General features: G+C 49.3%; 1 protein-coding gene across 2 annotated transcripts in view; it reads left to right on the forward strand.

Annotated features, from left to right (window-relative positions):
• The window catches only part of MYO5B (myosin VB), a 68242-nt gene extending 40966 nt beyond the window's left edge, over window positions 1-27276 (forward strand). The window contains exons 20-40 of one of the 2 annotated variants that reach the window (XM_035310457.1): window positions 303-459; window positions 1860-2099; window positions 3044-3283; window positions 4837-4921; window positions 5294-5442; window positions 5951-6070; window positions 6876-7013; window positions 8319-8381; window positions 11492-11731; window positions 12110-12210; window positions 15219-15296; window positions 16293-16491; window positions 16975-17068; window positions 17852-17995; window positions 18400-18551; window positions 19969-20058; window positions 21927-22077; window positions 22912-23197; window positions 24160-24334; window positions 25245-25325; window positions 26269-27276. In XM_035310457.1, coding sequence (XP_035166348.1) covers window positions 303-459; window positions 1860-2099; window positions 3044-3283; window positions 4837-4921; window positions 5294-5442; window positions 5951-6070; window positions 6876-7013; window positions 8319-8381; window positions 11492-11731; window positions 12110-12210; window positions 15219-15296; window positions 16293-16491; window positions 16975-17068; window positions 17852-17995; window positions 18400-18551; window positions 19969-20058; window positions 21927-22077; window positions 22912-23197; window positions 24160-24334; window positions 25245-25325; window positions 26269-26421 — 3136 coding nt within the window. In that variant the 3' untranslated portion in view covers window positions 26422-27276. The remainder of the gene's footprint in view (window positions 1-302; window positions 460-1859; window positions 2100-3043; window positions 3284-4836; window positions 4922-5293; window positions 5443-5950; window positions 6071-6875; window positions 7014-8318; window positions 8382-11491; window positions 11732-12109; window positions 12211-15218; window positions 15297-16292; window positions 16492-16974; window positions 17069-17851; window positions 17996-18399; window positions 18552-19968; window positions 20059-21926; window positions 22078-22911; window positions 23198-24159; window positions 24335-25244; window positions 25326-26268) is intronic. The other variant, XM_035310458.1, reaches the window with a different exon arrangement.
• Window positions 27277-27634: the final 358 nt, after the last annotated feature.

The following is a 27634-nucleotide window of genomic DNA, read 5'->3' on the forward strand; positions in this document are numbered from 1 at the left end:
AGCAGCGTGTCGCGGAGCTGGCCACATCCCTCGTTGTTTACTCTCTATGAATTCCTTGGGGTTCTTCTGCTCCCGAATGTTGCCAAACGAGTGCACGCCGGCTGAAATGTCAGATCAGTTTGCTGCAGTTTTCCTGGAGCTGGTAGATGCCCAGTGCAACCCTCGTGTTTTATAGCTCTGGAAGCGGTGGAGCCAACCTGGGCATCGCTTGGCTTGAGTATTTCATGCAGAGAGTTCAAGCCGAAGGGAAAACCTAGAGGGATTTTAAGTTTTATCGCTAACCTTTTCCCCGTGCTTTGCAGACTTGCGGAGCACCTGAGGAGAACGAGAGCTGCCGTCACCTTGCAGAAGCAATACCGCATGCTGCGCATCCGCCGAGCTTTCCAGAGGGTCCGCGAGGCAACCGTCACCATCCAGGCTTTTGCTCGGGGCATGTTTGTCAGGAGGATTTACCACCAGGTAGGACTCCGCAGACTGGCTTTGCCTTAGAAACGAGTAGGAAAATCCTTTGCATTTACCTCCACGGCACAGCATCAACGATTCATTCACAGTGGATGTTTCGATGGTTTAATAAGCCGACCGCCTCAGGCGCATCTGGAGCGCACACGTTGATGGCAAGCACGGCCGCTTAAAGCCGTGCAAGCAAAAAAAAAATGATTTAGGCAGGGGCACCTCCGAGGAGAAGCTAAACGAAGTCACACAAATGCCAGAAGGCATTGTGGAAATCTGGAAATGTCACTTGATCCAACCCGTGCCCGTCAAAAACTTCCCTGTCAAGCAGAAGTTGTGTCGGAGCCGTGCTGCCGGTGCCATTTCCAGTACGACAGGAAGACTGGTGGGGTCTGTCATGGAAGGTGACAAGTCGTTTATCGATAGAAATCCCTCTTTAATCGTTTCCCTCCATTGGCTTCCTGCGTTCCAGAAGCACAGAAGTAAAGGTTTGATGACAGACCATCTTCTTTGGGGGATCCTCTGCCCGCTCTTCAGATCCAGCTTTATCTTAGTGGTCACCAAGTCTTGTTGTGCCTGGACGGGTGGTCACGGGGATGCTTGAAATCCAGGAGGGGAGAGCCTGCTCCCGGAGATGATGGGGTTACCTGGACACCTGGTGACCCACATGTCCTCCAAACCAGAGCAGTCGGGTGCTGGCGATCAGGAATTTGTGCTGCTGTTGCTTTTTCAGCATCTCTTTTTCAAACCGCAAGCCTCTGCAGGGCAGGCAGCTGCTCCAGCATTTTAAAAAATGATCTGGGATTCAAGACAACCCAAAATCTTATCGTGGTTTAGAAGCTGGCTGATGGCCAGGCTTCTCAAACCTGAGCATCCTTCACCTCCAGAGCATCCGGATAGAGGTGCTGGCTCAGGCGGGTGCCTGGCAGCAGATGCAGAGGTGCAGGTGTTGCTCCCTGGAGCCAGGATAAGCCCAGTGCCCACGAAATCTTTGCTGTCAGGCTGGCGGAGGTCCCCAGGTAAATGCACTTGGGTGTTTTCTGCCTCTTGGGCCACCCCCGGGTAGTTCCGTCTGTAGGAGTGCCAAGGTTGGCGACGTAAAATCTCATTCCAGAGCAACTCCTGCTGCATCCTAATTTCACACCATCCCTTTGTTCTAACCTGAAATTTTCAAACGCAGACAAAGCCTTAGGGTGAAACAAGAGATCGGTAAGGAGGAGCTGATGTGGTGCCTTTCCTGATGCAACTTCTCCCAAACTGATGACAGCAAGGTGTCTCGTCATCTCGAAATTCTCCTGATGTTTCTTTCCTCGTAACCCTGCAGGACTCAGTGTGTGTGGAAATCCTGTAGGACAGGGGACTCCAGTATAAAGTAAAACGCCCTGATTTCTTGTTGCCGTGTTTTCAAGGTCCTCGCAGAGCACAAAGCCACCATCCTCCAGAAATACGCCCGCGGCTGGCTGGCCCGCACCCGCTTCCGACGGATCAGAGGTGCCACCATCGTCCTGCAGTGCTACTACCGGCGCAGGAAGGCCAGGCAGCAGCTGAAGGCGCTGAAGATCGAGGCCCGCTCGGCCCAGCACCTCAAGAAGCTCAACATTGGCATGGAGAACAAGGTGGTCCAGCTTCAGAGGAAGATTGACGAGCAGGTACGTCCCGAGCCTTACATCTCTCCCATCCCCGTGCGACAGGAGAGGTCCTGCCTTGACGAAGATGAAAACCGACCGTGCGTTGGCTCGGACACCGCTGAGTCAAGCCACGTGGGGACTCGCGTGGCTGCTGGCCGCTTTCCTTGCTTGTGTTAATTGGCCACAGCGTGCGTGACCGCAGCATTCTGACATTTAAACCGCGGTGTTTAATTTTGAAATGCCGCCTTCCTTGCTCAGGCTTTGCAGAACCCTAGCTAAGAAGGGGAAAAACTTGGGCGTAGGGTTTTCTATACACGGATGTGCCAGAAACCTGTTTGATAGCCCCGTGCTTCATTTAAAGGTGGAATTAATTACGACTTAATCTTTGGGCTTTCCTCGAGGGGGACTGTGAAAGCAGCAGAAAGGGAAGGAGGCACGGGGGGCCTTTAAGTACGCAGAAATAACAGGCTGGGTGATCAGGAGAAGAACCTGTGTAGACCTGGAAGGCAAAACTCTTTATTGTCATGTTTGCTTTTCTTAACCAGGCCGCACATTTCGTTGAAAGCTCTGTTGGGCTGGGACTAATGGGAGCCGTTGGCTCTGTTGCTGAGTGCTTTTTGCACTTGACTTCTTGTTCTTATTTGACTCCAGTGAATATCTGGAAAGAGTAAGAAGTTGTAGCTCAAGATCTGTCTTTGTTTCTTGACTCCTTGTCCTGACCAGTTAAAAAATGGATGTCAGGAATCCTCCAGTCTATCGAGTTTTGTTATTTTATATTAAAAAAAAAGTCACAGAAGTGTTAATTTTTAACTGTTTTGCCTCCTGACTTCTTCCCCTCCGCTTTTCCTAAGCCTCCACGTGGCACGAGCCTTTGAAACTATTGAAACCTTTCAAGACCGCTTATATTTTTGGGGCTGGGTCTTGCTTATGGCCTTCCTTTCTTCTTTTTGGCCTGCCGGCCGCAGAACAAGGAGTACAAACTTCTGAACGAGCAGCTCTCTACGCTCACCTCTGCCCACACCTCCGAGGTGGAGAAGCTGAAGAAGGAGCTGGAGCAGTATCAGCAGAGCCAGCAGGGTGATGGCAACCAGCTCGTCAGCTTGCGGGAGGAGATGGAGCGCCTCCGGCTGGAGCTGGAAAAAGCCCACGGCGAGAGGAAGGTGGTGGAAGACAGCTACGTGAAGGAGAAAGACCTACTCAGAAAGGTGCGCGTGTTTGCCATGTCCTGTCTTGTGTAGGTCTCTTGCAGGTGCTCACGCTGAAGGGGGGAGACTTGATTTTCCATCCTTCAGACAGGAGAGGAATCCTTCAACTGGGAGAAAGAGAATTCAGTGTGGAAGGTTTATTTGCTTATTTTATTTTTCAAGCCAGAAGTCCAAGTGCACGTTTTACCCTGAATTACTCCACTGGCCAGGTGCGCTCTGCAAAACCTTCACACCCATGCCTGTCGCCTGAGGTGTGGCTTTAGTTTCCTGCTGCAGATGTTTCTGTCTGCTCAGTTTAAACGCATGATCCTTGTGCAGCTGTTATTCCAGAACCCCGCTTTTCGCTTGACAACATGAAGGTGAGTTGCTTCGATGCAGGGAAAAAGCTCTGGGATGAGGGACCAGATCTTTTATTTTTTGAGGGCCCTTTTCGCACGTGTGCCTGTGCCTTGCCCCCACGCTGGGAGATGGGCACTCGGTGATTTTCTTCTCTCCGACACCAAGCAAAAGGATCCTTTTTGTCCCGGGGCTCGGTTTGTTAGCTCAGGCTTTTAGAGCCCGAAAGGATGCTTTATTTTGAAGGGGATGCAGCTGGGGGAAACCAGCTTCTCTTTGTTCTCGACTGCAACTCCAGCACTCGGAAAAAAGGTTGTTTTGACAACTGAGGAGACGCTTTCAGAAAGCACAAAAACAAAACAAAAGCTTCCCCTTCTTGCAGAAGTTTCTATGGCTGAGTAAATACCGTGTAGTTTACCACGTCAATACATGGTTTAATTATCAACCACGGCAGTTGTTTCCATTCCTGCTGAGGAGTGGAGGCTCCCAGCTCTGACATGAGCTTCCAATTGCTCCCTTCAGTTCCTCAGCAGTGGGAAGCTCTGAGAAACTGCCAGGGAAACGCTGCGCTGACTGCTTTGCTGTAAGAAATGCATTTCACGCCTGAGGTGCCCTGGAAAAGGCTGGCAGGGGGAGGCGGGGGGTCCACATTTTTGCCCATCTTTGTCTTCCATCCACACGTCGTCTTCTGGATAAGAGAGCTCACCATCAGCACCTCCTAGAGAACACGGGTAGAATAAGCTTTGTGTAGCTGTGGCTACGTGATGCGATGGAGCAGGCGTGGGGCCGGCGTTACGCTGGGGTGTCAGCTTGTCCTCGTTCCTGACAGCACCGGGATCGTCCCGCTTAGCTGCAGCGGCGTGTCCCACTTGGTCACGCTTGCGTGTCTCGACGCGGCACCAGTGAGTGCATCAAAAGCTGGGAGGATGAACAAAAATTCCAGCACAGCTTGCTGTCAGCCTCAGCCCAGCGTTGCTGTTAGGTGACGAGTGGCGTCGTTTCCCTTCATTTTAAATAAAGGAGGAGTAGAAAAAGGTAAAAAAAAAAAACAATACACAAACTGTTCAGCAGGCTTCAGTTCCAGTTTTCATCGTTTTTTGCTAGGCAATTGGTGGCATTAAACCATTCCTCACCGGCCTGGAGCTTCTGCAGTGGTGTAAATGGACTTGAATCTTGTAATATGTGCAAGCCATCATCTTTTTTGCCTTGTTCCGCAGCGTATCTCCGACCTGGAAGAAGAAAACGCTCTCCTGAAGCAGGAGAAAGAGGAGCTCAACAGCAGAATCCTGTGCCAGTCGGAAGGTAAGGAAAAAGGTTTGTGGCTTGGTGGTTCCTGGGTGTGTTTCTCTGGATGTAGAAGGCACCGCTCCGAGTTCGGCAGTGGCTGGCTGAAGCTTTCCAGTACGTTTTCGATGAGCGTGGGCACAGACGAACCTCATCACCCCCAGTACCTGGGGTTTCGATGGGGTGCACGTCTTGCAGAAGAGCCAGAGCTGTTCCAAATATCAAGGAGTGGGATCTAAATCTTTAACTCCTAACAAATGCTCGTAGGTATTTGAAAGGTTCTTGGCAGAGAGCGTTTTGTTAATTAGTCAGTGTTCTTGCACATGTTTACAAGAAGCTCCTTTCAGAAACGGAGAGCACGATTCACTGTTGTTGCTTCTTGTTTTGAAGATGAATTTGCACGAAGCACAGCCGAGGAAAACATCCAGATGAAGAAAGAGCTGGAGGAGGAGAGGTCTCGTTACCAGAACCTGATAAAAGAGTATTCGAGGCTGGAGCAGAGATATGACAACTTGAGGGATGAAATGACCATTATCAAGGTAATGAAACTGAAATTACTCTCTTCTGTCCTGGCCATCGTGTTGGTGCTTGGATAACGTGGCTCACTCACCCCCAAAACACGCGTTTAGATTCAGCTTTGCTGAAGTTTGAGGAGGACTGCTGAAAAGAAGCTGATGGTGAGAGCGCTGCTGGGTTCGGTGGACGGCTGAGCATGTAAAGGGACCCCCAGGGGGTACTGTGAACAGAATAATCTTGAGCTCAGCTTTGCGTCTTCTCACTTAACGGGCATCTGGTGTTATGAGCAGCCTGTAATCCGTGCAGGATTTTTAAAGCGAGCTCCTGTATCCCTTTATATTTTATTTTAACGTACGCCTGCGCGTTAATGAGTGTTACGGTGGCGCACAGGAACCAGAAAATAGAAAATAGAGACAGCCAAGCCTGTCGTGAAGGTAACCTTACTGTACACAAGCATTAGGAAGCAGTGCTTTGTGAGGAATCCTTCCTTAACCACTGAAGGCTCTGCGTATCCGTATCGCTCCCTGACAGCAAGCACCGGGGCACAGGAGAAACCCGTCCAACCAGAGCAGCTTGGAGTCCGACTCGAATTATCCATCGATCTCCACCTCTGAGATAGGAGACACCGAGGATGTAATGCAGCAGGTGGAGGTACGGCAAACGGGGCTAAATGGTGGGAGGAGGCGAGTCCTGAGTCCTGAAATAAACTTAGCTGTGCTGGCTGGGTCGCAGTGCTATGGAAAACGCTTGCTCGCTTGTGGGGTCAGACCTAAATAGGGCTCTGAAAATAATGAAGGACCTTATTTTGCCCACAGCAGCGTAAAGACTGACCAAAATTCATCAAAGCAGTAAGGTCTACGTGTGGTTAACACTGGCATGGATGGAAACATCTGTACGGTGATCCTTCTTGGCAAGGCTACCGAAATTCGTTGCCCTTTTGCCCTGGACGTTTTCGTTCCAGTGCATCTTTCCGGGTGCTTCGCTGGCCAGCAGGGCTTCTGGGAGCAGCAATCTCTTGATGCAGAAAATGAGCAGCATAAATTATTCTCCGGCCGTCAAGGATCAGGCGGAAAAAGGGAAAATGCTTAGCTTGCACAGGCTGATTTTAAAATCCACTTTCATGACTCGAGAACAGTTAGGGAAAAGGGATACACGGAAGAAGGATCGTACTCTGTGCCCCATGTACCACACGTGCAGACATCCCTGCTCCTTTTGCTGGCTGCCCTTCTGTTACTTCACTGTTTCTGAGCTGCTCTGAGAGCATTTGGTGAAGCCAACCTTATTTTATAAACCGTGGCTTTAGGTTCTGGCATGCTAACCCGAGCAAAGCAGTATTGGCCGTGCTCTAATATTAAATGTTCGATTAAAAACCAAGCAACCAAAAAAGCCCGCTACTAAAAAATGCCTGAGCCCCTTCTAGCCAAGTAGTTATGTTTTTAACGGGGTTCTTCTTCAGGAGGCTGGGACGGACAAAGCAGCCATGGACATGAGCCTCTTCCTCAAGCTGCAGAAGCGAGTGAGGGAGCTCGAGCAGGAGAGGAAGAAGCTGCAAAGCCAGCTGGAGAAGAAGGAGCAAGAAAGCAAGAAAGCCCAGGTAAGAGATGCCTTTTCATTGCTAGGAGTATTGCAGGTTTACAGCTGGCTCTTCGTGGTTGCCTGAGGACGCACGATGTACGAGCTGAGTTCTGGGAGCGCCGAGGTCACGTTAAGAGGCAGCAAATCCGTGGGGGAAATGGAGGGGAACATTTTTTTGGCAGCTAATGACAATTAGATGGGAGAACAGATATTTTTCCTGACAGAGCACATTTAGAAGAGTATCTCAAGTGAGCCTAAAGATAGAACGGAAAACGTTCCAAAGGGTTCTTCGGGAGGCAGTGGAAACCCAAAACACGTTTCAAATCCCAGTTCCTGTGGCTTTTGTGACCACATCTGGCACGGGTTCATCGCAGGCTAAAACAGTACAATCAGTCAGAAATAGCGAGATAGCTGCTAGCGGAGTGTATTTTTCCTCTCCTCTGTGTTTCAGGACAGGGGGCTGCCTTTGATATGTTCTTTCTCCCCCGTGGAAACAAAGCTCTTCCTATATTTGGGGCAGTTTGCCTGGAAGCCAGTTAAAACAAACAAAATCGCTACTGCTGACAGCCTGGTGGTAACCGAGAGGCAGGGCTCGGTCCTGACTTGTAACTGAAATGTGAAAATTCATCTCGCTAGAAAATCAGCGAGCTCATTTATGGCACGGAGGGAGCTCTTAATGGCAGTCTGTGCGTAGGTTTTCCCCTGCCATCTGCAGCCAGAGCTCCGTGCTTGGTTGTAGGGCAATGTGTGGGGAGATGATGGCTGTGCCTATGGGGTCCTGAAGCGATAAATGGTTGTTCTGTGAAACGCTAAGCAAGTGTCATCACTCTTGGTTGCATAATTGAAGTTTCCAGGGCTTCTGGTGCTTTGTTTGGCAATTATTTTATTTATCTGCAGTGCGGGATCTATTGCGTTTGTCAACAAATACATAGGAGACTCAACAAAACCCTCAGTGGCAATTATTCACTTGGATCACCAGATATTCCCCCTGATCCTCTCTCGCAGCTTGCAGGGAATGTGTGAAATGGGAAACTTCCCCAGCCTCTCGTTCTTGCTGCAGAGACAGATTTAAAACCTGTCTTTCAGCTGCGACCGAACTCCCCAGCGACTGTCGTTCTTTGAAAGCTGCAGTAAGCCTCCGTTATCATGATATTAACAAGAGCTGAAACCATTTTCTCCCCAAGCAGCCCCAGCCCCTGCTACGTGGAGCTGGGACTCAACCCAATGCCAATTAATGACATTATTCTTGCTGAGCTGGCTGGTTCAGCCAGTGCAGTTCCTCTGGCTCCTCTTTAATACCAATTTCTCTCTCTAACCCCTTCAGGTAACCGAGACGAAGACCGAAATGGCTTCGGACCACGAAGATTTTGCATATAACAGTCTGAAGGTGAGCGAGGGGCTCGTCCTTAGTGCTGGTTGGCCATAATCATCTTGTGTCCTCCAAGCTATTGCCCTGCTCTGCACTCCATGTCCTTCCCAAGCTCTAAATCCCTACGTGTCTGTCTCCTTCCTTTTCTCCCTGTGACATACGGAGCGACCCAAACCTGCTAGGCTCCTCTCACAGCAACTGGGAGTCGTGTCTGTACCCAAATTGTGGCTTGGCCGTTAGGTTAATTCTTGTCTCCTGCTCCTCCTTGGAAAACCAGCTTGCAGGTTGGAAGGGGAAAACCCTGACGTTGCACTGCAAGAGCTCTCTAAGGATCTCCAGCACGGTGTTTTTTTAAGGATCTCCGGCACGATGTTCTCGTTGTGGCTGTAGGAGGATGAGCTGAAGGTTGCAAAAATGAACCACCAGCTCTCAGAGCTTGCTTTAAAACCGTAGGGTGCTCAGCAAGAGAAAGACAGGCTCTGCTGGACCCACTCGTGATTTTCTGGCAATTCCTCTTTTTATTCTGCGTGCCAGGAAGGATGAGCTGGCACTTGGCCAGCTGAAACACATAGCTCCTTGCTGGGTTGTATCTTGAGGCCAGCAGTTGCACAGACCAGCATGTGGGGTTTGGGGTATAACACGCTGCCTGAATTCAGGTCTAGGAGGAACTGTAGAAAAGCCAGGAGCGGTTCCTTCAAATGACATCGTGGCAGGAAACGTTTTCCTAAGAGAGAGGGTTTTGCACTCCCTATAAGTGGGTTGATCTTAGAGAAACCACTGAAAAAGAGAGGCAAATACATCTCACTGGCCCTTTTTCCACTTCTGAATATCGGATGCTGCCTAAAGTCCTCATCCACAGTGAAAGGTTGACTTGGAGCTAACTGTGAGTGCTCCTCCAAACTCCCTTCTCCCTCCACGACACGTGCTTCTGTGACTATAGCAAAGCTCTTCCACTCTTCTTGCACGCATTTCTCCTGCTAATTTGCACCTCAGAAATACACGGCTCCTTCGGGGGTCACGTGGAATCAACTTTGTTTTTCCCTTTTGCCAGCTTAAAAAGTTTTTATGGGGGGCTGAGGGGTGTAAAAGCTGCACGTGGTGAATTCCTCCTGTGGATGGATATTTGAGGGTCTCCTTACAGGAGAAAATGAGGTGCTGCTGCTCGTGGATGGCTGCCTGGGCTTGGGTTTTGCTGCCTGAGCTGCTTCAGACGTGTTCTTGGTCCAGATTTTGGTGGAGGGGGAAGGAGTGGGGCACAGTTTTTCCTTAGAGAGGCTCATTTGTGTAAGGGCTGGGGGGTTGATTTTTAAATAATGCAGCTAAGGAATGTAAAAAAATTGGGTAAACACCAAAATGTTTACAGCAGACATAAATGATGAGTCCTTTATAATGGGTAAGTAGAGTTTTTAGTTGCTGCTGTCCCAAAACGTGCCCAGCCAGGTGTTTGATTAGCCAGAATGTAGGGCTGGAGGATGGGAAACTCTTTGTTTATTCTCCTGGGGAGATCCTGATGGCAGGTGTGTCTCTGAGTTATGCATGCACAACACAAAGTCCGGTGAAAAATGCATTTTCTGGATTGCTTTTCTGGCTGGGGGGGGTGGGAATGAAAGCACTGAGAAGTCCTTGCACCGACTTTGTGCTCCTAGCAGGAGCAGAAAACAGTTTGATTTCTCACTCCTCACATAGCTGGGATGCCTCCAACCAGCCTTTGGAGTTACGAGTGTGGCTGACCTGCAAGAAAATAAACCAAGCAAGGCTTGTCCAGCAAATAACAAAAAACCATTTGGGTAGGAAATCAGTTAACACCTTGCTTCTTCCCCTTCATCTGCCTGAGCCTGACCAGAAAAGAGTTCAAAGGGAGTCAACGCTTGAGCTACCCAGCAAGAGTTAAACCCTTCTTGGTGAAGATTTCCCGTCGTGTACGCGCTCTCCAAACTTCTTTTAGAAACACTTAACTGAAAAGCTTGAGCCGTGCTTCAAGTGGACGTGGAGGAATCGCTGGATCAAACACATTTCTTACTATTTTTTTTTAATGACAGATGGCATCGAGTGCCTGAATGTGCTCCGTTAATGATGGTGTTTGCTCAGCCAGGAGCGGGCTGGCTGTCCAGATGCCAGCTCAGCTATTCTGTTCACACCTCTGCTGCTATTTATAATCTGTAAGGATTTATAATTACAACACCCGTTTCCTATGGAAATCAGGTTTGCACAGCTGTGCCAGCTACACTCTGTATAAATCGTATAAACTGCCCCCGTCCCCCCCAGTGGCTTTCAGATTCATTAGCCAAAGCTGCTAATGAGGTGGATATCCCATAGTTAACAAGAGAAAGCTGTGTGGTGGGCCAGAAGGCGGTGGGGAGAGAGAAGAACCCGAATCTCCTTGGGGAGCGGTTGTGCTGTTGTAGACGCTGGAGAATCCACACGGGGAATCCACATCAGTCAGAAGCCGGACACCGAGCTAGGGGCTGCCCGAATTTGTTATTCCTCTCTCTCCTGCTGTCGTGCGAAAGCAAACGAGCCCTTCAGTTGTCTCAGCAAAACACACCAACGCTCACATCTTTATTCGGGGGGAGCGGTTGGCGTAAAAGCTGGACGGCGTCGACCCCGTCCGTCAAATGCCAGCAGCCGACAAGGCGTCGGGGAGGGAAAATCCTCCCACTGCAAACGTGATGGGGAGGATTCTGGGTTGGGTGACAACGGCGGATGCAGTGGGAATTCAAACCCAAAGGGGGTGTTGGCAGTGGGAAAGGGCCGCGTAAGACCGCACCTTGCAGCTTGTCTAAGGAATGCCAGAAATGAATAAAACGTCGTGGGGTGTTGTGGTGATTTCTTGGTTAAGAAGGAAAAGGGGTAGAGAGGAAAAAAATATGTTTGGGTTCTCTACTGGGTTGATTTTGTGTTTAGAAATAACGCCAACGAATAACGCCAATTCTCCTCTGTGTCACCACGTAACATGAAATAGCACCAGGCTATTGATGGCAGCAAAAATCTTGTCTGATTTGGGCAGGAATTGCTGGTTCAGCATCAATTCAATCATCAGCGTGAGAGGCATCTTAGAAGCAGGTGAGGCAGTCAAGCCGTTGGCTCGGTACTTGAGCTAAACCTTGTAATGGCTTGGTGTTTTCCAGAGGCAAGAGCTGGAGTCGGAGAACAAGAAGCTGAAAAACGAACTTAACGAGCTGAGGAAAGCTATCGCAGACCGAGCAACCCAGAACAACTCTTCCCACGACGCCGAGGACAGTTATAACCTCTTGCTGAATCAGCTGAAGTCGGCCAACGAGGAGCTGGAAGTGCGGAAGGAAGAAGTGCTCATCCTGAGGTCGCAGATAATGAAGGCGGCCCAGCAGAAAGAGCCGGGCAAAAACATGGTAAATGAGAGAGATCATGGGATTTCTTCTGCCTTTTCCCATTCCCTCCCTGAGGTGTTCCCGGTGACGTTTCGTGACAACCGGCCTATTCCTCAAGGAAACAGGATGGTGGAAAATTGAGGTTTGAGCATGTTTTTGTGTTTCGGGCCACACGCGGGCACTCTTTATCTCCCTTCTGGGTTCTCTGCATCCTCCTTCCATCTGCTGATCCTCGCTGTTGTCCGCTTGCACGTATGAATTTGTAGGAACCCTCTAGTCTGAGGGATGCCCCGACGGAGTTCTGTTACACAGGGCTGGGAGTTGGTCAGTTTTGGGAACCTTGAAAGATGGAGAGATGTGTAGGAGGTCACGCTGCTGCGTATTTTGTGTCGAATTTAGGAGACGACCGTCAGCAGCCCTGCCAGCTGGCCCAACAGTGACAAGAACATCGATCAGGAGGACGTGATCGAGGCCTACCAGGGGATATGCGAGACGAACCGGTAAGCCAGGCCCAAACTCTTCCAGCAGTGGGAAGGACTGAGAAAAGCGTGAGAGATGGGATCTGGTCCTCAATTCCCAAAACATTTTGGAGAGTTAGAAGCTCCTGGGTTCTGCTCTGGGGCTGGGGACAAGGACAGGCCATAAAGATGGGACTGAAGGTCTCCTCGTGGGTGAGGTGCCCTTGTCTTTGGGCCTGTGCCTCCTCAAGGGAAGACAGATGCTGGATGGGTGAAAAAGCCAACGTGGAAGTGAGCAAAACTGGATTTGGGCTTGTGTGGGGGGACAATAAAGGCAGGAATTGTGCCGCTAAGTTAGGGGCCTGTTTGAAGAGCTGCTAAGTGGGTGGTTTAGGGGAAAGCTTCCCTCTCTCCCAGCCTCTTTCCTCTCCCTCTGGCTCAGCCCTGATTTGGGGAGAGCTGAGCTTTCCCAGTCTTCTGCTTCTGTGGCTGAAAAAGTCAAGAAGGCAACAGGTGAAAACCAAAACTCCTCTTCCACTGCATAAATAGCAGCAAGGAGAGGATGCGGAAAGTTTGAGTTACTCGTTTCAAGCAACTCCTCGTGCTGCGCTGGGAAGGAATTTGTCCCCATCTGTCTGTACGGCAACAGAGGGTTTATGCCGCGAGGCATTAAATCAACCCAGGAGGATAGAAAGTAAAAAGATAGGGTCTTGCAAGAAGACAAAATTACTTAGATTAAACTGCGAGGTCATCTGTAAAGTAAATGTTTATTTTCCTGCATGGGAATTGAATCTTCATCTCCTTTTCTCTACCTGCTCGTTTGCCAAATACAGATATTTCCGACACAATTTGCATTCAACGAGGTATTTGGAGAACGTAACCGCTGTGTTCAAACCGTCTGATTTTCCACGATCCTATGAATCTCTTTCCTTGCAAGTGCACGAGTGAGCTGCAATTTAAAAATTCATGCCCTGACCTCGGCAGTTTTTCATCTCTTGAGGTTTGGGAGGGGAAATCTGCAGCCTCCAGGCTCATTTCCCCCCCTCGTTTGCCTTTAACGTGAAGCTGGGCTGGTGAAACAGCTCCTGTAACGTGGTAGCAGTAGCTCTAGGTATGATTGTCGAGGTTTTTGGTGGCGATTTATCCAGCAGCTTGTAAATCACCACCAGCTTCCCCGTGGTACGGTTCCCTGTGCATTTGTTGGGATGTTGGGCAGGTTTATAAGCTGTAGGCTGGAGTTGATGGCAGTAAAACAGACGAAAACAAATGCTCAGGGAGCACGGGCTGTTGTTTTGGGGGGATGTAAATTAACATTCCCTCCCCCCAGCACCAATCTGGGGAAAAAAACCAACACAACACAACTGCTTTCTCTTTAATCTTCATCAATAACTAAGTATTTCGATGAGAAGCTTTTCTGGTGGCATTGCAATTCTGGAGTGGGATTGCAATTCTGAAGCAGGACTGATGAGCAAGAGCCACTTTTTCAGCGAGCGTTTCCATTTCTCTTAACCCTGATACCTCTCACGCTCACCCCTAACCAAAGAGGGTGCTCTGACCGCTGTGGCAAACCCACTTTTTTTTTTGGACCCCATTTTTTTTTGACTTTCAGCGGCTAAAGAACAAAACATCAAGTGAGTTCCCAGCTAATTTTCTGCTTCAGCAACAGAATGTAAACCTCAGTAGTCTCTTTGTTCCCCCGTTTTAGTTCTTGGGATCTTTCTTTCAAAGCTGTTTGATCTTGCCGGAAACACAGAGCCTACGGAAGACCAGGTGATGATGTTAGAGAGAACCGCGGCGTGCATTAGTTTGCTGTTTAATCCAAAATAAATCTGCATTTTCAAGCGAAATGCCCCTTCCTCTTCAGGTGATAATGATCTGAAGACGACAAAAACGAACATCTCTGGGGTTTGGTACGCTCGCATCTCCTTTAAGCTACTTGCATCAGGCTACGCGGAGGGGAGGGAGGCACCCGAGTGAAGCATTTAGCATTTTAGGACACGATTACGGCACGTGCACTAATTAATCTAGTTAGCAAGAAAGGGCCCCTGTTGACTTCTACTGTCTCGGTCGATACGAACGTCTGGGAGAAGGGAATCTCAAGGATTTCGAAGTCGGTGCCACGTTGATGAACACAAACCAAATCCTTATTTCGTGGGGCGGGTTCATCTTAGTATAATTGCACGCCCTTGAATTCCCAGGTTAGTGACTTGTAACGCAATCTGAGGACCTTTCCTGGTTTTATTTTGCTTGTTTCCGGTGTCTAAATCCGTGTTCTGTTAGGATCATCTGGACAACAAAAGACCTGACTAACAGATTAATGCAAACCAGACCGATAAAACTTCCCCCTGTATCTGTCGGACCACGGATCCTTTCGGAAACCCGTTCCAGGAACAAGTGGAAACAATTTCCCTGCCTTTCTGCCTAGATGGATACGGGGAAATTGGATCTCATATGGGTGTAAGAGAAGTTGGGAAAGCCCAACCCAAGGCTGCTCTGAAGAAAGGCCGATGTGTTTGGCTTGAGGACTGAGGAAACCCTTGACTGAAATATATTTTAGCCCAGGGACGTTTTCTGCAGAAGGAAATAGGTGAAGATGTCTTTTGCTTGATCAGAAAATAATGTATTATTAGTGAAACGTGTCAGTTTGCAGGTCTGGAAGAGAAAAGGGGTGAAGTCCCCGCTTAGAATGAGATGTTTTGAGTAGGGCTGGGTGAAATACCCAAAATATATGAGGAGGTACACGAGCAAATTGCCCTTCTCTTTAGTCCTCACCTTTGCCAAACCCGTAGAGAGGTCTGCAAGAACTGAAGTGGTGTAGAAGTAGCAGCCACCATTATTTTGGGGTAGTCGTGGACCTGGCTCCTTGTTTTGTCCCCTGCTTGCCGTTGGTGTGCAGGAAACGATGGGGATGGGGGTCTGTTTGCCCTGAGATTTGAACGTGGATTTGAATGAGCTGCCGTGGCTCAAGGACACTTCTTCCCCTGCTGTTGCAACTGACCTTTTGTCTCTCTCTGTCCTCTTGTTTCCTCTTTTCTGTCCCTTATTTCTAGCAAGACTGAGGACTGGGGTTATCTCAATGAAGACGGAGAGCTCGGCTTGGCTTATCAAGGTTTAAAGCAAGTTGCCAGGTCAACCGCTTTCTTTTTTTTCCCCCCTCTTCTTCCTCTCCCCCTTCCGTTTTCCGTTTCACTTCTTTCTTTTCCTCTGCCTTTCGCCCTCCGTGGGAGCAGCTGGAGGGGGGATATCTGAAAAGGGGGGGAGGATCCGAGACCCTCCTCTGATTTTTAAGAGGAGATTGTGACTGGGTACAGCACCTGGTGGTGGTTGAGCTCCCAGTTGGACTCATCGGGGCATAACATGCAGCCTCCGCACCTCCTGGGGATGCTGCTGCTTCTCGGAGGATCTCTTATACCCGAGCTGGTGGATGGTTGGGAACACAAATGGAAATTAAAGCAAGGCAGGAGGACTCGTGGCGTCTTCTTCTGGTTCGATACGGTGCCCCGAAGAGCTAATAATTATCTAGAGGGATCGGGGTAAAACCAGGCAATAAGAGGAAAAATAAGTGATGATTCCTTTCCTTTTCAAAGGAGGAGCCCGAGTTTGTAGAAGGAACATGTTCTTGAGGGTAGCTCATGGTTAATCCGAACGCACACCAAGAAATAAAATGAAAATTAGGCACTTAATACTTCATGGAGGGCCTGTGTTTTCCCAGCCTGTTAAGGATATCATGACAACATGATTACAGGGCTGGGTGCGTTGTTGTCTGTGTTTTTAGAGTTGGAAAAGATCCTTTGGTATCTCTGCCTGGAAAACGGGGGTTTGTGCAGATCTTTTAGAAAAAATAACCAACGGCAACAAAACCCTACAAAGAAACATGTTTAATAAGGAAGTCCTGGGATTTTTTTTTCCCCTTTCCTATTTTCTTTCAAAACTTTAATCTCCAGTATAGCAAACGACAGATTAATGTGAGTTATAGCCATACGACCCCCTTTGTGTCGTTTTTATAGGGAGCTTGGCTGGAAATACCTCGCGTGTTGGCTGATTTTGAAGGATCTAAACTCAAACGGCCGACGCTGCCCCGCGACGCCGAACTCAACTCCTGATGGCTTTGCTCCTTTTCTCAGGTTGCTGGAAGCACAGCTCCAGGATCAGAGAAGAGAGCACGAAGAGGAGGTGGAAGCCCTGCAAAGCCAGGTGGATGCGATGAAAGAAGAGCTGGAAAAACAGCAGCAGGCTTTCCTGCAGACCCTGCAGCTGCCTCCAGAGGCTCAGGTGGAGTTTGGACTGCAGCAGGAAATTACACGGCTCACCAACGAAAACCTGGTAAGAGACTGCTGAAAAGGCACAGAAGAGACAGGAAACATGAAGGGGAGGCACCTGGGGGTCTTCCAACCCTCCTAAAATCTCTGCAGGATCCTTCAGCATCTCCCCCTGGTGCCGTTGGTGCGCTTTGGAGCATCGATACCCTCGAGCTGTTTGGTGCCCAAGGCTTTTGTCGCTCCCGTGTCCTTTACTCTTATTTCTGAGCCTGCCCGTGTGTGGCACTGCCTACCAAAAGAGATCAGTGAAGTTGCTGGTGGCCCCTCTGCTCTGTAATTAGGCACGAAGGCAATGCCAGCCTTTCCTTTTGCTTCCAGTTACACAGTTTTCCTCTGTCAAAACACTCGTGTCGTGTGTTACCGAGACACAGAGCAGGCTGCGAGCTCCTGGCTGCTAGTGACTCCAGCCTCAAACTCACCCCAAACGAGTTGTGCTTGTCCTTTTTTATTATTATTTTTTAAACCCACTGCGTCTTCCCTTTTCCAGGATCTTAAAGAATTGCTAGAGAAGTTGGAAAAGAATGAAAAGAAGCTGAAGAAGCAGCTGAAGATTTACATGAAGAAGGTCCAAGATTTTGAAGGTGACTTGGCTGCTGGGGGGGGGGAACAGCACTCTGCTTTGGCTGCTTGGAGGCTGCAGGTTTCCTTTCCTCCCCCCTTTTCCTTCCCCCCGTTCTCTGCTGATGCCGTGATTAATCACAGAACCCCGATCTCGTGAGCTAGTCTCTGAAAACGAGGCATTAAGGGAAATGAAGCCAAATAACTGGCCAATTTCCACGGCTGGCACAGCTGCTCTTTGTCAGCGTGCTTTGCATGCAGCAGCCTGGTGGTTCCTGCTACACATGCGTGCTGGTCTCTTCCGTGTTATTAACATTTTCTGGGTGCACAGTGCTTAATATTGTGCCTTCGTGGTACTTAGTTTGGCTTTACAGCCAGCCTGAAGCTGAGATGTTGAGGTATTTTTCATTGCCTGGCCTTTTTTTCCCTCCCCCTCCATGAAAATGATGCATTAAAAAGTTTCCCATGGGGTTACCGGTTACCACCTTCTATCTGCAGCCCGCGGTTCCTTGGGAAATAGCAAATGACTTCATCTTTTACCCTTCAGGTCTGACTTCTGGGCTCTTTCTTTCATTCTGTAGACCCGGTAATTCAAGATTTCGTAACTCGGGACCCGCTTCTCTAAATTTTTATGGGTCTGTCTAAGCTAAAGCTTTCATTGGAAGCTTTCTATAAAACACACTGGCCTGGTGCCTGCTCTAAGGCCGATGAATTTTGGAGGACCTGGGACGAGATGCTTTACAAATAGTCCTCGGTCACCAGATGCTTATGTTTCACCCTCGTTTCACCCTCCTTTCTCTTTTCAGCCTACCAAGCCATGGTCCCGGAGGAGAGGAGGCAACACGAGCGTAACAGGCAGGTTGCTGTCCAGAGGAAGGAGAAAGATTTTCAGGGGATGCTGGAATATTACAAAGAAGATGAGCCGCTCCTCATCCGAAACCTCATCACAGGTGAGGAGTTTGCTCTGCTCTTGTCTCAGCTCCTGCTCTCAGCTGGGAGAATTTGTAGATCCGACATCTCAAAACAGGCACCATTTTTTTTTCTCAAACGAATCCTTTCCCAGGGCCGCGTGGTTATGGTGATGATGGTTTTGGCAGGTTTTTGGCATGGATACCATAGTTAGGGTTAGAAACAAATGGAAAATGCAAAAAAGAGGCTGTAGATCTCAGAGCGGGCAGCAATTAAGGAGCTTGAGAGAGCAGCGGGGAGGGATGCGAGTTGCAGAGCTAAAATCTAAGCATCTTTGGGGCAGGGGGAAAAAGAGTTTGCCTGGGTACATCTGCTCAGGTGTTTCTGCTTCACCTGGCATCAGCAAATTTTAAGAGGGTTTAAAAATAACTATCAAACCTTCTAGATCTCAAGCCCCAGGCAGTGTCCGCTACCGTTCCCTGCCTTCCTGCCTACATCCTCTACATGTGCATCAGGCACGCGGATTACATCAACGACGACCAGAAAGTGCACTCCTTGCTCACCTCCACCATCAATGCCATTAAGAAGGTGCTGAAGGTAGGTGTTGGCTTCCTCTGCCTCAAAATGGTTACAAACCGGGTCAACACGTCTGTATATTCAGCTCTCGTTGTGGTTTTCAGACCCAGTCACGCTTGGAACGATAGTTTCAAGAGTTTCAAGTTTAAAGTTAAAGAGTTTCAAGTTTAAAGGCTGTGGACGTGGTCTACCTTGACTTCAGTAAGGCATTTGACACCGTTCCCCACAGCATTCTCCTCAGGAAACTGGCTGCTCATGGCTTGCACTGGCGTACACTTCGTTGGGTTAAGAGCTGGCTGGATGGCCGGGCCCAGAGAGTTGTGGTGAATGGAGTCAAATCCAGTTGGAGGCCGGTCACTAGTGGAGTCCCCCAGGGCTCAGTACTGGGGCCAGTCCTCTTTAACATCTTCATCGATGATCTGGACGAGGGGATCGAGTGCGCCCTCAGCAAGTTTGCAGACGACACCAAGTTAGGTGCATGTGTCGATCTGCTCGAGGGTAGGAAGGCTCTGCAGGAGGATCTGGATAGGCTGGACCGATGGGCCAAGGCCAACGGTATGAAGTTCAACAGGGCCTAGTGCCGGGTCCTGCACCTGGGGCACAACAATCCCAAACAGCGCTACAGGCTGGGAGATGTGTGGTTAGAAAGCTGCCTGGCAGAGAAGGACATGGGAGTAGTGGTTGACAGTCGGCTGAATATGAGCCAGCAGGGTGCTCAGGCGGCCAAGAAGGCCAGCAGCATCCTGGCTTGCATAAGAAACAGCGTGGCCAGCAGGTCCAGGGAAGCGATTGTCCCCCTGTACTCGGCTCTGGTGAGGCCACACCTCGAGTATTGTGTTCAGTTTTGGGCCCCTCGCTACAAGAAGGACATGGAGGTGCTCGAGCGAGTCCAGAGAAGGGCTACGAAGCTGGTGAAGGGCCTGGAGAACAAGGCTTACGAGGAGCGGCTGAGGGAGCTGGGACTGTTCAGGCTGGAGAAGAGGAGGCTCAGGGGTGACCTTATTGCACTCTACAGGTGCCTGAAGGGAGGCTGTAGCGAGGTGGGGGTTGGTCTGTTCTCCCACGTGCCTGGTGACAGGACGAGGGGGAATGGGCTCAAGTTGCGCCAGGGGAGGTTTAGGTTGGGTATTAGGAAGAACTTCTTTCCTGAACGGGTTGTTAGACATTGGAACGGGCTGCCCAGGGAAGTGGTTGAGTCCCCATCCCTGGAGGTCTTGAAAAGCCGTTTAGATGTAGAGCTTAGGGATAGGGTTTAGTGGAAGATTTGTTAGCGTTAGGTCAGAGGTTGGACTGGGTGATCTTGGAGGTCTCTTCCAACCTAGACTATTCTGTGATTCTGTGAAGATCTAGCTGGGGAGACTCCAAGCCATTTTGTCTTGCTGCGCCAGCTGCCCCCGTCGAAGGAGGGCCTCACGTGTTTTTCATTTTGCTCCTCCAGAAACACAGCGATGACTTTGAGATGACCTCCTTTTGGCTGGCGAATACGTGTCGCCTCCTGCACTGTCTGAAGCAGTACAGCGGAGACGCGGTAAGAAGCTCGTAGCTGGTCTCAAATGTTTTGGCATCCCTTCCAGGGGTGGTCTTCAGGTCCCCTGGGTCCTAGTGGCTTTGCTCTGGCAACGATTTGGGCTCGTCTCATCCTTTCTTGTATTTGGATATAACGTGAGGCTGCTCCTAACAGAAGTTCGTGGGGCACTGCACACAAACGAGATGTTTAGAAGAAACCAGCAACCTTGTGACCTGCATTTTCTGGACAATACCCAGAAAACTTTGAATTTCAAAGCCAGTTGTGCTACTTGATCTGTCAGAACAGGGCATTTCCTTCTGGCAGGCTGCTCTGACGGCCGCTTCCCTCGGTTTGGTAGGTCCCACTGCATTTATTTAACCAAGATTTTTAGACGAGGAAAGAAACGATCCAAATCTTGCAATGTTTTTGTGAGCGTTTCTATTGCTTTTTCCTGTTCAACCAGCTCAAAATAACGCTATGAGAGAGCAAAAATGCAATAATCGCGCCGTAAGATTTCAGAAGGAAATCCTCTCACTTTTTGCCTCCTCCATGTTTTATATTTCAGTTCTTTCCTTTATTTGTAGCCGTATCCGATCCCTTCGGACAAAATCAGACCATCACAGTCCTCTTGGCACGTTGCACACCGCCATCCTCGTAGGCGTACGCTGTTGGTATTAAAACTTGTAGCATCCCCCAGTTAGGCAGTTGGTCACTTAGTCGTGCCGCGTGCTTCGATGCGTTGAGCAGTCAAGCTTTAAGAATAAAGAAAAATGGAGAATCGAAAGCAAAGCTTTCGTGCAACCAGATTGAAAAATCCAGATCATTCACACCACGATGACCTCCGAGTCCTCCGGACCTCGGAGTTTTAAATGAAGGAGCAAAATCATTTAGTTAATACTCAACGTGTGCTCTCGTTTGCCCTCTCCTGCCTAGACAACAGCATTACATTTAAACAAAATCCTGCCCCGAAAAACAGCAGGGGGGGAAAAACCACCTTTAAATTTCGCATTCTTTGCCACGATTTGCTGGGTTAGCTCTTTACCAACCTTTTTAGTGTTACCCGTGGTTTGAAATCCATCCGATTTTTTTTTTGAAAGACAAACCCAAGCCGAATTCAGCAGAGCGCTCCCGTTAGTCAGGAAAACGGATGTATTTTGAGGGGTTTTTAGAATTCGCGTACTCTAGCTTTGCGTTTTGCCCGTCGGCAAGCGGCAAAGCGGTCGCATGCCTCTTGCTCCGACCCCAAATTGATAAGAGCGCGTAACCGGGCAATTACAGCGGCTGTGTTAATTACGTTCTTGTGTCACGTTTGCCTCCGCCGGCAGAGCTGGCGTTAATCTGTAAGCTCCGGCATCCATTTGCGGCATCAGAAATCTGCGCTGTGCTTTCGACACAAAATCAGCTACGAGGGAGATTTCGGAACTTCAGAACGTTGTCGGAAAAAAACAACAGCACCTGGTTCTCTTTTTTTTTTTTTCCCCCATTATTTTCTAAAATTTTGGCCTCAAAATAATCGGTCTCACAAATCATTGTGACTCCCAGGGACAAGCAGATGTTGCTCAAGGGACTGCGGAGTCACCTTTAATTTCATTTCTGTATTGGGATTAGCACAGATGTGGTTTTCCTTGCTGAAGGTAAAATGAAAAAGGATCACTTAAGGCTGCTTTTGTAGCCCTCCTAGTTATAATTTCTGACTGAGATCATCCCACGTGATTTATGGCTCTTGATTTCTTTCTATAATCGAGTTTAAAAATGCCCACTGGTAACGTATCTGGACGTGTTATGCTCCAAGGCGTTTTGTATTTATTAATTTTTAAGACGTGCGCTTATTTTCCTGGGCCACAGCGGGTCGGAATAACAAAACCGGACGGTTTTCATCTTCTCCTCAGGGTTTTATGACGCAGAACACGCCGAAGCAGAACGAGCACTGCCTCAAAAACTTCGACCTGACCGAGTACCGCCAGGTGCTGAGCCATCTCTCCACCCAGATCTACCAGCAGCTCATCAAGGTAGCGGAGGGCATACTGCAACCCATGATCGGTAAGTTTAGCTTTCAGGAGTGGCTTTTTTTTGTTGGTTTTGGGGCAGTTATATAGTCCACGAGTGTTTTTCAGACCTTTGCATGGTGCTAGCAAGACTCCTTCCCAAAGGAAAAGCCTGCAGCAGGCAACAGAGGCGTATGTTAGGGAAGAGAATACAAAGGGCCTCGCGTTAGCTGTGACCTGGAGTGGAAGAGGCAGACCTGAAAATAAGAACGTGCACTAGGGAGTAAAGGGTTTTTTTGTCCCCCCAGCGATGGAAAATTGCTCCTTCCTTTCCTTTTGGGAGGTAGGGACAGAGGGGAGGTAGGGCTGGTGCCTCCATACAAACACCGTTCCCCTGCAGGTTTGTGGCTGAGCTTTTCCTGGGTGGAAATGCTTAGAAGGAGAGAGGAAAACGGATGAAAGGAGACGATAAAGAGCACCTGGTTTGCTTCGCAAGGGCGAATCAGTATGAGAAGAGTCATCTCCTCGGCTAAATCTGGCCTCCTCCTTGCTGAGCTCATGGCGGGCCTGTTCTGAGTGCTTACACCTGAGAGCTGCCGGTATTTAACTCGAGCTCGCAGCCTGGACCCCCCCCCTAGAGCTGGGGCTCTTTCTCTTTGCCCTCTGAATGTCGTTGCGCACACCCTGGCTGTATCCGACAGCCTCACCTCCTACCACATCCGCACATGCCCTGCTCCTTGCAGAAAGCTGTCGTGCTCACGTATCAGCTGGCCAGGCTGTAAGAATTTACGACTATTCCGTCCTGCCACAGATATTCCATCCTGTTCTCGTTTCAGACCTCTAGTGATCATTAAATGGTCGCCCCTGCTAATTTTTTCCCCTTTTTCAGTGTCTGGGGTGTTGGAATATGAGAGCATCCAGGGGCTTTCGGGTGTGAAACCGATGGGTTACCGGAACCGCTCGTCCAGCATGGAAGACGGCGACAACTCCTACAGCTTGGAGGCGATCGTTCGCCAGCTCAACACGTTCCACACCACCATGTGTGAGCAGGGCCTGGACCCCGAGATCATCCAGCAGGTCTTCAAGCAGCTCTTCTACATGATCAACGCCGTTGCCTTGAACAACCTCCTGCTGCGGAAGGACGTCTGCTCCTGGAGCACGGGCATGCAGCTAAGGTGAGACAAAGGGCTTGGGCTCACGATGGGCCTGCTTAAGGAAATTTTGTTGATTTCCTATGTGGGAAATGGATTCTGAATTAAAATCATTTGACAGAGGTTATCTCTGGGGTGTGCTTTCCCCACACCTGCCTCACCCCACCAGAGCAGGAAGGCTGCACATCCACCGCAGGGGATGCAGGATGGGTTGCTTAATGGGATGGAGGAGCCTCCTCGGTTCCCTCCCAGTGCCACATCTTCTCCTTTTAATCCTACAAGCACTCAAAGGCTCCAGTTCTGCAGGTGGATGCTAAAGGCAGATCCCCTATTGCTGTGTGAAGGGCTCCAGACCTCGTGTGAGCTGTAGGCAAGTGGCACCGTGGGGACAGGGCTCGGATATAGGACCCGTGTGCCCCAATCCTCTCTCAACGCGGTGTTGCGATGAGGATCGAAATCCCAAAGGGACAGCTAGCGCAAACCTGCCAGGAAAAGGTCACCAATATTTATTAGCCCTGGCATTAATCTATCAACTTCTCGCTGTAAATGATTTAAACCTTCCCTTCGCCACCCTTTCCCCATCCCACAGGGGATTCTTCGCGTGCCGCTCTTCAGCCCGAGAGCGGGTGCAGCCAGATATTGTCGAAGGTACTTGGGCACCTCGCAGGATTTTGGTAGTGCTTAGAAGCTCGTGAAGAGCTTAATTATTTTTTTTAGGGACTTTCAAAATTTGAACGTATCGGAGTGCGGTAGAAAATGGCATCCCTTGTGTTACGTGGCTCATCTATTTCTACGGTACGCAGAGCGTAAATTTGGCTTTGAGCTGTCGACTACTGAGCTTTGCTCTGCTTGTCTTATGGCATGGGAATCACAAATAGGCCTCAAAAATCCCAATATCCCAACACTGCAACATACCCTTAAGTCTTGTGAGAGATTTCTGAGATCTTATCTCCCAGCTCGGCTCTTATCTCTGTTGCTCCCCCCAGGTTTAACATAAGCCAGCTGGAGGAGTGGCTGCGTGGCAAGAACCTGCAGCAGAGCGGAGCCCCGCAAACTCTGGAGCCCCTGATTCAGGCAGCCCAGCTCCTGCAGCTGAAAAAGAAAACCTCGGAAGACGCCGAGGCCATCTGCTCCCTGTGCACGGCGCTCACGACGCAGCAGGTGGGGGACCAGGAGGGTGCACACTAGGAATCGGGGCAGGTGCCATCCCAAACGTGCCTCCGGTTCGCTCCTCGCACCCTGCCTGTGAGCAGGACGGAGCCCTCGGTGTGGGAATGCTGCGAGGCAGCTTCTGACCGTCCTGCTGGGCATTTGGCGCCCGCGGAGTCTGGCGTAACCGAGGCAAGGCCGGTGATCAGCTGCAGAAAGCACGGGGATGTTCCAGCAGCTTGGGGATTTAGTGGAAAAACACCTGGAGATCATTCTGAGGCACGAACTGCTGAGCCGTCAGTGACTCTCCTGTGTGAAGTAAATATTGCCTTAGCCCTCTGTTTTTTTGACAAGTGGAGATAAGCTGCGTGCTGAATATATTGTCAACATCTGTCAGGGAAAGGCGTTTCAAAGCTGCCTGCCTCTGCTTGCCTTCCAGCTTCGCCCTACCAGCAAATTCCTTACTCAGTAGTGCCAAATCGCCTTATTCGTTAGCAGCGTGAGCTTTGAGGGTGAAAGCTCCTCTTAAACCCGCCGTGAAGAAATGCTAATAAAAGCTTTTTGTTTAATGAGCAGGGCGGACGAGAGGGTACTGATGATTAAAGGAGTGGGAAAGAGCGGCCACCCGGTGCCAGCTCTTTGCCCGGACTCAGCGAGTCATTCCCACCGTGGGGACAACTTTTAAGGGCTGCGACTTCGCTGCTGAAATTTGCATGGCTAAGCATACCCCCTCTCTCCTCCTACGTGCAGATTTGGCTCCTGTATTTCATCAGTTCTGTGCGGATTTCTCCCAGTTCTGCTTCTCAGTGAGGTCACAGGAGGTTTGCCGAGGCCGTGCCTTGACAAAATGTTAGCGGTGCTGCGTATTACGGAAAAATTTGGCTTCTTAGGCTTGCCTGTCACCCTCTTTTGTTTCCAACAGATTGTGAAGATACTTAACCTCTACACTCCCGTGAACGAGTTTGAAGAACGGGTGACAGTAGCTTTCATACGAGACATACAGGTAAAGCAAAAGGCTATGAAATAGAAGGGACAATGATGACTTAATATATATGTTGTTAGGAATAACTCGGGGGTTTTGCAACAGCTAAGGCTGCCGAATGTTGCCCTGAACTTAGTGCTGTGTTGCTTACTCGCAACGCACAGCTTCGGGGTCATCCAGGCTGTTCATACAAAGGGCTGAAGACCGAGAGAAGCGGCTGAGTTCCCAGCTCAGACGATGCGGTAGCGCACTGGGACGCACGGTAACAAACAGCACAGCCCCAGGAGAAATTTTCCTGGCAGTGCGATTAGACCCTTTATCAATTCAGAAAATCCCTTTGTAGATGCGTTCCGTGCTGTCAGACCCAAATTTGTAGGAGAAAGGGAAATCTGTGTGATTTAACCAGTGCGTTTACATCGAGTATTTACAGTCCTTAGGATGCTTCAGCTTATATTATCCAGCTCCGACTCATAAACCAAGCTTCCCCTCGGGCTGGAAACAGAATCCATCTCTCTAGCATCCCTTTTGTAAACGTACACTCTCAAACCTTTGATTATATTAAATATGGCAAAGGCAAGGCAATGACTGGTACCTGAATACAGGTACCTGAAGGGAGGCTGTAGCGAGGTGGGGGTCGGTCTATTCTCCCATGTGCCTGGTGACAGGACGAGGGGGAATGGGCTCAAGTTGCACCAGGGGAGGTTTAGGTTGGATATTAGGAAGAACTTTCCTGAACGGGTTGTTAGTCACTGGAATGGGCTGCCCAGGGAAGTGGTTGAGTCCCCATCCCTGGAGGTCTTGAAAAGCCGTTTAGATGTAGAGCTCAGGGATAGGGTTTAGTGGAGGACTTGTTAGCGTTAGGTCAGAGGTTGGACTGGGTGATCTTGGAGGTCTCTTCCAACCTAGACTATTCTGGGATTCTGTGACTGAAACTAAACGTCTGTTTTCTTCTTACACCTCCCAGACACATTTGCAAGAGCGAAATGACCCCCCGCAGCTGCTGCTAGACTTCAAGCACATGTTCCCCGTTTTGTTCCCCTTCAACCCTTCCTCCATAACGATGGACACTATTCATATTCCGGCTTCTCTCAACTTGGAGTTTCTCAATAAAGTCTGAAGAAGGCGTTAACGAAAGCCTTCGCTCGTACCTAGAGGCCTCCGGCAGAGAAAGAAACGGGAGGAGCTCTTTAAATATGGACCAAACAGGTTCATGGAAGAGCCAATACACAGTAATAAACGGATGTTAAACTGTACAGTTAAAAAAAAGAGACTGATCTGTATGATTTTGGGGGTAATTTACAGCTCGGAATAAGGATACTTGAAATGTAGAGTTATTTTTCACTGCTTGATTTTATCTCGACATAGTTCAAAGCCCGTAATAACCTCCAAAAGCCGCTAACAAAAAGAACGGTGAGTGGGAGACAACTTATTTTCATCTTCAGAGGCGTCTGTGAAGGCATGACAGTTAAAATCTGAGACACGCTACCTTCAGGGACGTGTGGTTTGCCTAATAACCAGGCGGTGTGGATGTGCTCATAACGGCGATGCGCAATTCTGTCGCTTCTTCTCGCTCGGAGCTGTATTGCGAAAGCGATTTCAGAAGGTGCAAAGGCGTATTTGTGACGCAGGTCAAGGTCACGCTTGTTTCCACTGCTGTGCCATTTGAGAAACGCCCTTGTTCGAACTTCATATTGCGCATCTCTTACTCGCCTGCTTCAGAGGAATCGGATAAATTGGCAGTTTGGCCTTTTTTGCACAGATAAGACATGCCAATGCCACCCGGTTTACTAATTAATTAGGTCCTCAGTCCTAATCTTGTTCAGTGGCTTAGTCCTAGCAGTCCATGGAGAAATTCTGTATGATTCCAGCAACGTTTTCACACAAAAAAAGTGTAAAAAAATATATATAATTGTAAAGCAGTATGTTAGTAATGGAAGCCAATTCTTTAAGAGTAAACAAGAAGTCTTGGATCTACAGCCTTAAACTGATAAAAACCGGTGATCAATCTGAATTCTAACCAGTAGGATTTGTTTGTGTAACTTATGAATAAAAACAAGCGAACCCTCTGACGTCCCCAGGTAGGCAGTGAGCGTGTTTTCTCAGTACAAGCTGTTTAAGAAAGCAGAAAGCCAGGGAAAAAAAAAAAAAAAGGTAAACGTTGGGTTCCTGGGGCTGAGTGATGCTGTAGAGCAATCCTGATTGCCGTCAGTCCATAAATGAGGACTACACCGGTCTGTGGGGTGATCCTTCTGCCACAGCTCAGCGTGCCAAAACGCAGCCAGGAAATTTAGAAGCAGTGAAATGCTCATCTTTTGTGTTGTTTTGGCCTT

This window comes from Oxyura jamaicensis, chromosome Z (genome assembly GCF_011077185.1).
Source record: "Oxyura jamaicensis isolate SHBP4307 breed ruddy duck chromosome Z, BPBGC_Ojam_1.0, whole genome shotgun sequence".
In the NCBI taxonomy this organism is placed as follows: Eukaryota; Metazoa; Chordata; class Aves; order Anseriformes; family Anatidae; genus Oxyura; species Oxyura jamaicensis.